The 13,860-nt window shown below is 33.1% G+C and overlaps 1 protein-coding gene across 4 annotated transcripts in view; it reads left to right on the top strand.

The window, feature by feature from the left end:
- The window catches only part of GSK3B (glycogen synthase kinase 3 beta), a 172,657-nt gene that overhangs the window by 111,866 nt on the left and 46,931 nt on the right, over positions 1-13,860 (top strand). For all 4 annotated transcript variants that reach the window (XM_006905540.3, XM_015595989.2, XM_015595982.2 and 1 more), the window contains 2 exons: positions 938-1,044; positions 5,379-5,476. In XM_006905540.3, the coding sequence (XP_006905602.1) occupies positions 938-1,044; positions 5,379-5,476 (205 nt within the window). The remainder of the gene's footprint in view (positions 1-937; positions 1,045-5,378; positions 5,477-13,860) is intronic.

Raw genomic sequence — 13,860 nt, 5'->3', positions numbered from 1 at the left:
AACTCTTGTGACCACTTTCATCTATCTCTGATTTTCCCATACCTTTACCTCAAAATTTTCTTAACCTTCTCTTGTTACTTACTTTTTTATTATTTTGATTTGTTGTTCATATTCATTTCTTGTATTTTTCTCTGTTGTATGTCAAAATAGTTAGCTTCTACAGCAGTTTATTTATTTTGATAATGTGTCTTCAAGTTATCTTGAGAGATATCTCAAAAGATAATTTACATTAATGTTTAAAATATATGCCACAAAGTTTTGTAAGGAAAGTGGAATTAAGAGAACATGTAATTAATTTTAGGACAGCAGAGTTAAGAATTCATAAGCTATGAATCATCTCTGCCCTAAAAGAGTGAGCATGTCTTGTTTTAATTGGGTAATAGATGTTTTGACAGTTAACAAATTGATAAAGATGGGGGAAAAAATAAAGTAGATTGGGTCTATAAGCCTTGGGATAGTCACTCTGAGTCAGAAGTCAGATTATGAAAAAGTGGCTCAATTTCTTACCCTTAAAAAAAAAATGAGTGAAAAGTATTCATTCTTATAATCTATTACTATGCTTTTTGGTGGGGAGAGGTATCATTTTTCTACCCTTTCTTCTTTGTATTTTAAGGTGGAATTTAGGGAACACAGAGGGTCAGAAGGAATTCAGCATTTATCCTCTTGTGACTTTTTAGCTCTTTTTTCCTTAGGGTGACAGTTGACAAATGCAGTCTTTAAAAGTTGCTGTTATTTTTTTAAATTAATGTTGTGTTAAAATTTTAAGTTTCTTTTGTCAGAGATATAGTTCATATTTTCTTTTTCATATGTTTTATGATTGGAATTATATGCATCTTAGATAAACATTCAGTGTTGTGAATAATAGCAGTTTAGGTTCTTTTAAGATTTAAATTTAGTTTAAAGAATCTCTGCTTTTTATTTATTTATTTTTTATTAGTGCAAAGCAGCTGGTCCGAGGAGAACCCAATGTTTCGTATATCTGTTCTCGGTACTATAGGGCACCAGAGTTGATCTTTGGAGCCACTGATTATACCTCTAGTATAGGTAAGTACTATCTGAATATAATGGCTTGCAGTTATTAATTGTCTTATTTTTAGTAATTTACTACTACTAATCTATACTTTCACTTAAATATAAAGATAGGTATGCCGTGAAATACGTTTCTTTTTGACGATCAATATGCAAAAATGTGTAGAATGTAAAAAAAATTGCCGTTTAGAATTTAAAATGTATTTACTATCCTATTTTGAGATTTCTTGGATTACTAGAATAATAAAGCTAATCCTTTGTGACTGCGTGCTTTCTTTATGATGACATTTGTTTTTAACTTTCAAATAAATCCTAAGTATACCTTTTCTTTCCTTATTATTATTTTTTTTTAATTTCCCTGAAATACTCACTTCTGAGCATGATCACCAGTTGGAGAATTTGCATCCTTTAAGTTTATGATGAAAGTAATGAAATATGTCCATATTGTTGACATTCCTATTATGTCATCTCAATTGGTTATTTAATTTTAATTCAGGTCAAAAAATAATTCTGACTTTTTCATTAGTATTTTGGCTAACTCCAGTGATTTTGTAGAAGTATTCACAAAAATCAGTGATAAAAGGAATTGAATGGAGATAATTTACTCAGTCTTCATTGACCGTCTCTTCTACCCCATTTTTGTCCACAAGTAGGAGTGAACATGGAGAGTATGATCAGCTGGATATGAATAGGAAGCTAAGAAAGGAGGTACAGCCTTAGGCTAGGTGAGAATGGAGATCAAAATTATTTTATTGTTATATATCGTTTCCGAAGAGAATTCCTTAGTCCAAAAACAGAAACAAAAGCATACAAATACCAAACAAACAAACAAAAGTCCCCAGTAATAGAAAACTAAGAAAAACCAGAACTTGGACAATTTGTGTCTTTTGATACAAGTAGAAATTCTCTAATATGAACAAACACCACTAAACAGAAATACATTACCGTTGTTATTTTGTCAAAGGACAAAATGCTAAGGGGACAGCAGTTTTGCCCAGCATTTCTTTTGTATCACCAGTGGCAAATGTGAATATAGTGAAAAAGGCAGATAACATCTTAGTATTTTTATGAAAATAGCTTTGCCCTTCAGAACTCTGAAAAGGTCCTGGAGGCCCAGGTCTCTGTAGACCATACTTGAGACCTGCTGTACTGGAGGAGAAAAAGTATAATTCTGTGTGGGACGGGGCGGGTGGAAGCAGGGAGGGAGGTATAGATAGATAGATACGGGGGTTAGCCGGGAGATATACTCCAAATTTCACCGTGTCTACATTATAGGATGTATGTTAAGGGACAAACGAGAAATAGAAAAAAGGATATTGATTGGAGTAGAACTGGATTTGAGGTCCAGGTTTATTACTACTTAGCTAAGCTGTAAAACAGAAATTACTAACAGTTCTGCCTACCTTTCTGAGTGGCTGCGAGGATTAAATAAAATGTTAGTGAATGTACTATAGAAATGTAAGGTAGTATTCTTTTTGTGATATTTTTAACTCAAAAGCAAATTTTACCAAAAGCAAATTTTAGCCTGTTATCTTTAGAGATGTCATTTGGTTTTCTAAGTGCTTTATATTTTACATGCTGCTGATCACCTGCACACCAGATACTAAGATGAGTTGTGCCTAAGTAAATGTAGTTAACTTCTTTTAAAGTTATTACCACATCATCTGACACATTAAGGCATGTTTATATAAACTTTTGACCCTTTTAAGAATACATTACTTCTGTAAATGTCCATGTGCCCAGCAGCTTTTTGGAATCTTCTCATGAAAGACAGCATAGTCTGTTTTCTCTATTAGGAGCCAATTCTCTGGATGTTATGAGTCCCTGCTTTCCAGTAGCCTCTTTTGCATGGCTAAAGCCAAGATTCTGACTTCTGATTTTCTAGACTTAGGACTCACTATATGCCACTTGTTTAACTCTGGGGCCTTCTGAACCCAAATAAGCCTAAATATGGCCTCCCTTTTTAGACTTAGATTACTTGCCTCTTAAAACTTTGGAAGATTTGTAAACAGACAAAAACGAAGGTATGTAGAAGTGTACTAATACAGGTACATTTTGGAAGTATTTTAAACAATGATGTTTAAAGTGAAAGAGTAGCTGGTTCTGACTAAATTATTATCATATTCAGATATAACTAGAGCTAAGACTGATGGCTCTGCTATATTGTCTTACTGAGAAATGGTAGACTGAGAACAAATAGCTTCTTTAGGATACGGAATTAAGCTTACAAACCCTTGAAGAAACAGTTATTCTGTGATAATGAGGCAGTTATTCAAGACACTGGTATCTTGATTGGGAATTGAAATTGGGTTCCAGGCCTACCTCTGCTATTCACTAGCTTGACCTTGAACAAGTCATTGAACTTTATTGTGCCTTAATTTTTTTTTTATCTGTGAAGTATGTTAAATTAGATGGTCTTGAAAGGTTGCTTTTACCATGAATTAGAGTTAAGTGTGAAACAGAATACTGTTTTGGCTTAAACCCCAAAAAACCAGAAAATTCAGTATGCCAGAGCACTTATTTCTTCATGCCTTCTGTTCATTTCTGTTTTGTTCTGTTTGAAGAATATCATCCATTTGTTCTGTGGAGTAAGAATAGAAGATATTTTGGTATCTCCCAGAAAAATGAATGATAAATATCTTGGTTTTAGTAATTTTCCTAAGTTAACATATATTGAAGACTACTAGTATAGTTGTCACCTGAATCTTTTTATCATTAATCTTCCGTGACAACCACTAAGCAACAGCATTCTTAATGTTTTACTCCTTGTCTCCCATATTTGTAGCTTACATTAATCCTGCCTAAGAAAGTGTTTCCCATGGTTTTTTTGTTTGTTGTGTGTGTGTGTGTGTGTATGTGTGTGTTTTAATGAAACTGTAATTATTCCCCTGCAATTTTTCCAGCTGTGTCTTCTGAGATGAATTTTTCCTTTTATAGAGGAAAGAAGTGAGTGCATATTACCTTTCACCTAATTAGCTAGGTAAAGGAATGTTTTTAAACACGGATCAAAATAAAGCGTTTGCATTAATAAGGCGATACATCTTTTCCACATGATTTTAGGAGTTAGTATTACTATTGACCTTAAGTAAAGTAAGGATTTCCTAGCAAGTTTTCATATTTGCTTCATTTAACAATTTCCTAATATGTCTAGGAAGGCTTTTTCAATCTATGTTTGTAAAATAAGTGTCTTTGTTATTATTTGGAACTAGACAAATTCAGCTTGAATTTCTTAAATGAATCTTATGTCATTATTTTTCTAGGTTGGGAAAAAGTAGTCACTGGAGCAGGGATTTCCAGTCCCTCTTGATAGCACATCTTACCACATGAGACCACTTAAATTATTTGTTGTCTTCTTGCCATTCCACTATTCTCCTTCCCTACCGGTAGATGAGAAAGGCCAGAAGTGATTTATGTTCATCTCCCTAAAGCACTTGATTGTTCATAAAAAAAAAAAAACAACCCAGCAATCTTGGGCATCTAGAAACTGAAAGTTAGCTTTTCCTTACAGAAAGTCTTACTGATGGGCTATAAATGAGTGACCATATCATTTATCTTCCCTTTGGTAATACTTTTACAAGAGAAAGTAATTAGTAATTATCCCAGGACAGTAGTTCTAAATGAGGACTATTTATGGGTAAGCAATGATGTGCACTTTAAAATTATTTTTAAATTTATTAAATTTATACATTATTAAAATTTATTAATTAAATATTTTTAAAGTTTTTTTTCCCCTCAGGGATTGAGGTTTCCACTTTGACTTAAAAGTGAATTATTTTTCAATTTGCAAAATTAAGTATATTCTATCTTTGCATCATTTAAAAATGATATGTAATATATTTAAGCACATTTTTCTGTCAATATTACAACATAAAAGTCAAACCATTTAAAGTTCTAAAATTGTTTCACAGAATTTGCATTGGCTTACAATTCTCTGTACAGGAGATTAAACCCTTGGTTGTTGCTACTCTGTAAGCACCTGCTAATTACAGAAATTGTGTCACTTTGACTTATTTTTAAGTGTGACAAGTATATAATCATGCCCTATGTTTTGGTACTAGAATTCCCCTGTCTTGGTTGTTGAAGACTTGAACACCTGATATTTGATAATTAAATGGATTTTACCTCTTATTGGATTATTATTATTGGCCTTGTTTCATTTTTAGTAAATTTAACACTTAATTTTAAAATGGATTAAGAATGGTTTGATGACTTTTTCTTCTGTTCTGGATTGGGCATTCTTTTGATTGTGATGTTTATTCTCTGATCAAAGTAAAATTAGAAAATATATACAAATATTTTTCAACTTAACTTAAGCTAAACAGTATTAGTAAGCTTTGTTTTCTCTTCAGATGTATGGTCTGCGGGCTGTGTGCTGGCTGAGCTGTTATTAGGACAACCAATATTTCCAGGGGACAGTGGTGTGGATCAGTTGGTGGAAATAATCAAGGTAAGGAGGTTGAATTGGAATTTTTGAACTGGAAGTAATTTTGTTGTTATTCTAAGAGTGCATACATGTACACATCCATGAAAAACTTAAGTGGAGAAACTGATCCAAGATCACATAGCAAATTCAGCTATAGAAGAAGTGTAAGAACACAGCCTTTCAGTTTCTAATTGAGTCATTCTACTGTTGTATGATCCTGGAAAAGCCATTTTGGATATCCGATGCAAAAAAAAAAAAAAAAATTAAATTGCTTAAAAGCTGCAAGATTACTAAAATGTATATAAACTGAATAAGAGCACAAGCTATGTCTGTTTTTGCTCACTTGTATTCTCTGCTCCTAATACTTTATTGAGCACATAAGAGATGCTTGTATTTATTCAGTATATAAATACAAAATGGAAGCATGAATATCTACATGTATGAGTAGACCACTGAGAGAAGTAGAATTTTGACTCATAGATTTAATATAACTTTATGTATCGGGTCTGTCAACACTTTCATTAACAACACCAGATTCAAAATATTATCTTAGAATTAGTATTGTTCTTAAGAACAGTAGGGATGGGATTTTAATTGAGTTTTTAAATGTAATTTTTTAAAGTTTTTAATATTTGAGATCTTATCCCCCCCTTTTTAAAAAAATCTAACGTCTTTATATTTAGGCCACTAGATTGGTTCGTTCTAAGGTTATAGTTTGGCCAAAGCAACAATACCTACTACTGTCTTTTGGGTGTTATTCTTGATTTTCCAAATATTTAATAGAAGTATAAAATTGAAAATATCTATAGAGGCCATGTAGTCCAATTCTCCATGCAAGGCAAAACTTTTTAATTTATATTCCTGACAGGGTTTTCTAGTATTTTCTTTAATAGTTCCAGCCATCAGATCACTAATTAGGGATGTAGCCTGTTCTGTATCTGGACAGCTTGAATTTAGTTTTGATTGTACTGAGCCATAACTTTTGGTAGCCTTTACCAGTTGTACACAGGACTGTGATTAAGTTATTTTAAAAGCTTTGTACTTAATTCTATAAAAAATATATTGCTTTTGATAAAGTGATTTTGCTAAATATCAATATGTGCAAGTGTGATTGAGAAGATCAGTGTGTGATCAAGAATTTTCCTTATTATCCATATAATTTCTTATGGTTTGCACCTGAGACAACTGTATATTTGCAGTCTTTTTTTTTTTTTCCTTTTTGGTAACCATCTTTTAGTTTCAAATTGAACATTTAACCTTTGTTAAGCAGATCTACTTCCTTCCTGATTCCCACACTACTCTCAGATCTCAGATCTAAATTCAAATATTTTGAATTTTTGTTTCCCAAAAGCCTACGTATTCCCCATTATTCAAATTAATGCTCTGATATAGGGGTTGGCAAACTTTTTCTGTAAAGGGCTAGATAAAATATTTGGGGCTTTGTCGGCTAAAATGCAAATCAAGGCTATCATCGAGATATGTATTAACAAAAGAGAAAACAAATTTCCATAGATTGTTCATGGATGAAATTCAAAACATAATAACTGGACACTTTGTTTTTGGTAATACAGTCTAATAATTAGGAGAATGGAGTTCTTTTGGGGGAGCTCTCACATTTCTCTTAATTGGAGTTCAAAGTTCGTGTTCCCTATCATCACACGGATTGCAAATGATTATCTGTAAAGTCAATTCTTAGTTCACGGGCCCTACAAAAACAGATTGGGCCATAGTTTGCTGACCCCTGCTCTCGTGCAACCATTGAGCATGTCTTCTATCCCCACGCTTTCACTTGATGAACTTAAGCTCACCATACAATTCTCTGGGTATATTGCCATTCTATTCGTCATATATGTTTAGCTTATTAGAATTGTGTCATTTCTCAACTAAATATAGTTTAGCATTGTTAATTTTAATCAATTCATCTATGATACAAATGAAATTGCCAAGTGCACATCTGTGATAAGTCCATATCTTATACTGGCCATTCACTCGATCTTATAAAACTTTATGTTGAGTTTTTGTTTCCCCTTTTTGTTCAGTCCTTGTAATTCGTTTTTTTTTTTTTTTTTTTTTTTGCCAGTATTGATTTGTGCTTATTTAATAGATTTTAGTAGAAACTGTCAGTTTGTGATTGATGGTTTAAGACTTTATTTTCATTCAGGGCTTAACTTTTCGCAAATTGGTTTGTGATCAATTTGTAGCAGTAGGCCAACTCTAAAACACTCTATTTATGTGTTTTCTTGTCATCTTGCATTTATCTGTAAGGAACAGAGTCATCACCCTACTATAGTTCCAAGTCACCATCTATCGATGTTTTGAAAGCGATATGAGATAATGGAATTAGCACCCCAGGGCACTTTGGAATATCCAGCTTCTTGGTCCCTTTTACATTCCTAAGTGTGACTGCTCAGAGTAGATGAAATATCAGTACTTGTTTCCCATCCATTTGGTGAACTGATGTTGTACATTACATTGAGGTTAATAGACATTTTGTTGTGACGGGTGTGTGTGTGTGTGTGTGATATAGCTCTAAATCTTAATGAATGGAGGTTAGTAAACATTGTAGGGATTATGTGTGTGTTTAATCTAGATCTAAATCTTGTTCATTCTGTACATCTGTTCCTTAAATATTGAAAATCTGTGATGTTTTGTTGAAATAAAATTCATAGCTAATTCTGATTTAACTGTTCCAGTTTTCGTGATTTAAGTTGTAAATCAGAAAAGAGAAGTTGTATAGGTTAGCTTTCGAAGTTAAATGTTATTAAGACATTTTATTTTTTAAACAGATTCTGTTCCTGCTACTAATCAGGGCTTCAAGAATTGATTTGAATTTTCCATGAAAGTGGTCTCAGGTTCCCAATTCAGTTTTTGATTTTTTTGAGATAATAGTCATGAGCTGTTAGTCTTTGTGATAACTAGGGAATCCATGTTAATCTGTTCTTTTCTGCTCTTTTTCCATTTTTCTTTTGAAAATCTCATGGGGATTCCTCTGGAGTATCTGGGTAGCTAACACGCCCCTGTAAAATAGATATTCTTCTCTCTGAATTGAGTTTATGCAAAAAAATTAAGCAATCTTATAGCAAACTTAATGAATTTTATGTGCGGTAGACTTGCCTCATTATTTTATAAACTTTCTGAGCAGGGACTTTGTTTTATTATTATGATTTAATATCCAAGGGCACCAAAATAGTTTTCCATAAAAACTTGAATTAAGCCGCTAGACAGGGGTCCCTAACTCCCGGGCCACAGATGGGTACCGGTCTGTGGCCTGTTAGGAACTAGGCCACACAGCAGGAGGTGAGTGGCAGGCGAGCTAGCGAAGCTTCATCTGTATTTGCAGCCGCTCCCCAGCGCTAGCATCACTGCTTCAGCTCTACCTCAGATCATCAGGCATTAGATTCTCATAGGAGCACTGGTCCCTGGTGCCAGAAAGGTTGGAGATCGCTGGTCAACCATTGTGTATTCATGAATTTGGAATTACCTGGGAATTAATAAGAAAAGTTAGTATGGTGGTTGTATATGTTCATTAAGTTTTATTGGCTCAGGTGTCCATGCCAATATTTATAGCATGAGTAACAGTTTTATAAACTGAACTAACTTTATCTCATTCTAGCTAACTTTTAAAAATCTCTTCCCTCCCTGCCCTCTAATAAGGCTTTTGCAAAATATTCAGAATAAGCTAAAAGTATAAAGCAGAACAGAATTGAAAGTCATGAAAAATCATTTCTAAATATGAAGAACACTTAATTTTCTGAGGTTGATTTCATGCAAAGGGTTATCAGCTCAGCATTTCATTATGCCAGTTAACTTATGAATATTTAAAAAATGCTCGGATTTTAAAAACATTTTTTAAAAGAAATTTTATTAAGGACTTCTCAGGTAATAAGTTTTTTTTCTTAAAATTGTCCTTAACATGCTAGTTAAAATAATACCAAAAATTATCTGATGTAGTTTCAGATACCTGGTTAAAAAAAAATAAGACTTTTTGGGAGAACTACTACCAAGAATTTCACAAACATCAATTTAGTGATATAGCATTGTCATTTGGCACCTCTGCCATCAGTCACACCAATGGGGTTATTTAGAAAAAAGTCTTCTGAATGCTTGGAGAAAGTAATATTTTTTAATGATGTTTACTTTTTAAATAATTATATATGTTATAATTTTATATGCTCAATGCAGAATGCTGAGAAAACACAAATACAAAGAGCAAAAGCGATTTCTTACTACTCATGAAAAATAACTTCTATAAATATTTTTATATACTTTTCTATGCATATATGTTTAAACAAAAATGCCATCTGTTTATAGACTTTTTAAACTAAATAATTGTATTTCTCACATAAAAAAGTATATTTTGACTGTTTTGTTAAATGACTGCATAATTCTGTTGTATGATTATATTCTGAATTTCATAATTGATTCTGAGAATAATATCATTAAAGTTAAGTGATATGTTACTGCCTTTGAAAATAAATTATATGTAGTATTTAGCTGCTGAGGATTTGATCACTAACTTTCTTATATAAGTGACAAATACTTCCCAAATTCTCCAGATGGATTGAAGTAGAAGCAGTTTGGGGAAGTTCTGGACCTAGAAATGCTGGAAATTTTACTAATAGTTTCTTTTCCCCCTCCAAATTTTAAAACAAATTTCAAGTAAGGAAAGGTGAGCTTCAGTCCAGAGCTCAATTTCTGAATTAAAATATCACAAAAACTAAAAGTTTGAAAGAAACCAACCATTTTGTAGAATTTCAAGTTTCAGATGCATTAATGTTCATGGAGATATGCTTTCATTTATTCCATGAACATTTACTTATGCTTAATAATAAATTGACCATTACTTTCTGATGGAAGAGTTTTAAGGCAGAATTAGTCACACCTTTTGATGATAGAATTTCAGTATAGCTTTTAAAACTTGGATGTCTCTCTTAGAAAAAACATGACAAACATATAGATGCTTAAATTATTGCAATAGTAAAATTGTTATAAGGCAATTAGGGTTACTTAATTTCTCTTATAAAACAACTTTATAAACTATTGTTTAATTTTCTCAGCAATAATTACTCAAATTAGATATCTGTGTGGATAGCTCTTACATAGCTAAAAGCTGGTCAAATCTTATCTCTAGCAGAAACTTGAAAAAATTTGAAAGTAAAAACAATATGATTCAAATAATTTTTTGATATATGTTATTACAGCTAAGTAGATGGACTTCATTTCTTATGATGCTTATCAATGGAAAGAGTTTTTGAAGGAAATAGATTTAGCAGTGGAGAGTGAGATCAAGGGGGAAGGGAAAGGAGACGATTTTCACTTTTTACTGTTCTGTGATACTGATTTTTTTTTTAACAATCATTTTTTTTTTTTTTTTTTTGCAGTTAGGGAAACTATGAAAAAATAGATGCTCTCAATTGTTTTTTTGCCAGAATCTTGTTAGTAAACAAAAACAGTTAAGTGAAGTTGAGAGAGCCACATTCTGTTATAAATATTTGTCTAAATAATTGTTTTCCTGGTCTGCCAATTTGACTGATGGCTGGCTTCTCAGAAATGTACATTTGCAGGTACTGAGAAACAACTGCTAATCATAAAGCTGCTACTTAGTGAAACCTTAACTCTGTACGAGGCACTGCGCTAATAAGCACTTTATGTACGTTACCACATTTTATCCTTATATTAATCCTGGGAAGATGATGTTGATGATTACCACCACCATCGTATTTAGGAGGAGTTGGATGGTAGAAATCCTTTCTGATTCATCTTCTGCTAAATTGATATCCTCTGTTGTCGTGAGCAAGGAAAGGAGCTACTGAAGTAACACCCTTGAACATGTTTGTGTCTTTCCACAGTGCCAGGTTTATTGAGTGGAACCTTCTCAGATAAACCAATCAGGTATCCACGCAGGTTAATACACAACACACACAGAGGGGAAGTACAGAGTCTTACGTGACAGGGCATGGGGATGAAATTCCTCATCGTCTCCAAAGCGAGTTTTGTTGGCTGGAGGTATTGATAGTATACATTGGTCTTAAGCCACCGGCTATGATGGGCAGAAGGTCAGAGTCTTCATTTCTCAGCATACCCGTTTCCTGATGCTCTCAGTTCAGCCTTGAGCGTCATCTGTCTGAGGTGTTCAGCTTATGTAGTCCTTACAAGGTAGACTCTTCATGTTTATCGGCTCCTGTAGTTGGGGGCTCAGCCTGCTGATGTTTCTGTGGTTTAGAGTGTTGTGGTCACACCCTAAGAGAGTTACCAGTTGACATTACTGTCACAGCTCTTTTGGATTCCATTTGGTAAAGTCCAAAAAGTCTTCAATTCTTTATGCTCGGTACATCTATTCATGAGTTTTGTAGATCTGGAGAAAACAATATGCTATCCTTAATATCAACTTAATATCCAGAACCCATTAATTCATATTTATTATATGTTAGTAATTTTTAAAAGTGACCACAAATTAAAGGAAACAGCACCTAAATCTTACTGTAATGAATATACCTATTAGTTTGACATGTCTTTGGACTAGGTTTAATTTTACTTCATCTAAAGCAATCAAGGTTATAATGGTGGATTTCTTTGCTTTCAGTTACAACTCAACATTATTTTCACCATCTTTGTTTAGCAAACGTTTTAGATTTTTGGTTATCTCCATATCATGGTTTCTTCAGCACCTGTGTGCTTATATTCTCCTAATTTAACATTTTTACTATCAAATAGTCTCAAACAGAGGGCTAAGATATTAATTAAATCAGAGTTTAATAAGTATAAAATGCTTTTTTTCTTAAGTTTTTTGATCAGTGAAATATTTCTGCTAACATACATTGGGAGTTTAATCGTATGTTACCTGGTGATACTCTGTTCTCATATTATAGAACTCTTGTGTTATTAACAGACTGCAAGGACAACATATTAAACTTTTGCCTTCTTTTCCCACTCCCCAGAATGTGTACATACACCCCATAACACATTGGGTTACAGATTTTTACTTGCAATATATATTATATGTATTATATAAACAATATTTGATTGCTTAATTCAGGGGTTCCCAGCCCGAGGGCCACGGACTTTTTTTTTTGCCAGGGATAACAGTTTATTTTTACAAAGGATCCAACAAGCAAATTTGTTTCCAAGAAAGGTGGAGATTTGTACTGACTACAGTGCAGATACTGTCAGGGTATACATGGGCCTTGGCCTCTTGCACCTAGTAGCAGGTCAGACTGGCCAAGGCTTAGCACATTTACAAAACACTGTTAGGAACTGGGCCACAAAGTAGTGGTGAGTTAGCAAAGTTTCATCTGTATTTTCAACTGCTCCCCAGAGCTAGCATCTCCACCTCAGCTCCACCTCAGGTCATCAGGCATTGGATTCTCATAGGAGCTCCAGTCCCTGGTGCCAGAAAGGTCGGGCACTACTGGAATTCATTCTTATTTAAATTTTTCATGTTTATTAATGATGAAAGAAGCAACTTTTAATAGCTTTTGGATCATGGACCACTTTGAAAATCTGTTCATAGCAGTGGACTCTCTTCCAGAAAATTGATACATGCCAGAAATTTACATAATATTAAGAGATCCTTGGGCTTTCTGAAGCTCATCCAGGAACCTTAGGTCAAGAATTAAGCTTTAAAGGCTGCAAGCAGCTGAATTGCTGAAGTTTGGCGACCTCTGGTGTTGAGCTATTAAAAAGCAAGGCTATGAAAAAATACTTGTATTTATTGTAAATAGTTGTAAAATACTTGTATTGTTTTTATCAGATTCTTGGCTTTATTTCTTTGAAGAAATAAATCATAATTCCTGATTTGATATTTATCAGTGTGCTGGTAAATTTTTAATTGAATTAAAAAACTGTTAAACGTGGATGTGACGGGACTCAAAGGAAATGATTGATTATACTTATAAGGGAAGAACAGCATACCCAAAGGAATGTGCAGGCTGATCTCTGAACCTTTGATTTTTCCACACTTCACTCCCAATGTAATGGACCAAAGAATAGTTTTGTTTCTTTGTTTGTTTGTTTGCAATAAATAGAAAGGTCTTACTCTAATAATAAATCACTGAGAATGCATACTCTTTCCAGTGGTGTGATAATTTTTAACATCTCTCCTGCCCTTTTTTGTGGTGTGATACCATACTTACAAAAAAGTACACAAAACATTTATGCAGTTTCATTTCTTTTAAGTTCTGAAGGAACTCAGTTTTTAGGAAATCCAGAAATGTTTTTTATTTTTAAAGTATATCTTTAGTCTGAAAGTTTTGAAAAAATATTATTTTTCCATCTCTTGAAATTTAAGGGAACCCTAAAACTTGTTTTGTGTTCGAAATGATAAGGTCCATGTCAAAAATTATTTTTTATCTATAAAATGAAAAGGTACAATTATACTATTTCAAAGTTCAAATATAGAGTATACAATT

This window comes from Pteropus alecto, unplaced genomic scaffold (genome assembly GCF_000325575.1).
Source record: "Pteropus alecto unplaced genomic scaffold, ASM32557v1 scaffold251, whole genome shotgun sequence".
NCBI lineage: Eukaryota > Metazoa > Chordata > Mammalia > Chiroptera > Pteropodidae > Pteropus > Pteropus alecto.
The sequence above is the reverse complement of the archived record's forward strand: the minus strand, read 5'-3'. Positions and strand labels throughout refer to the sequence as shown.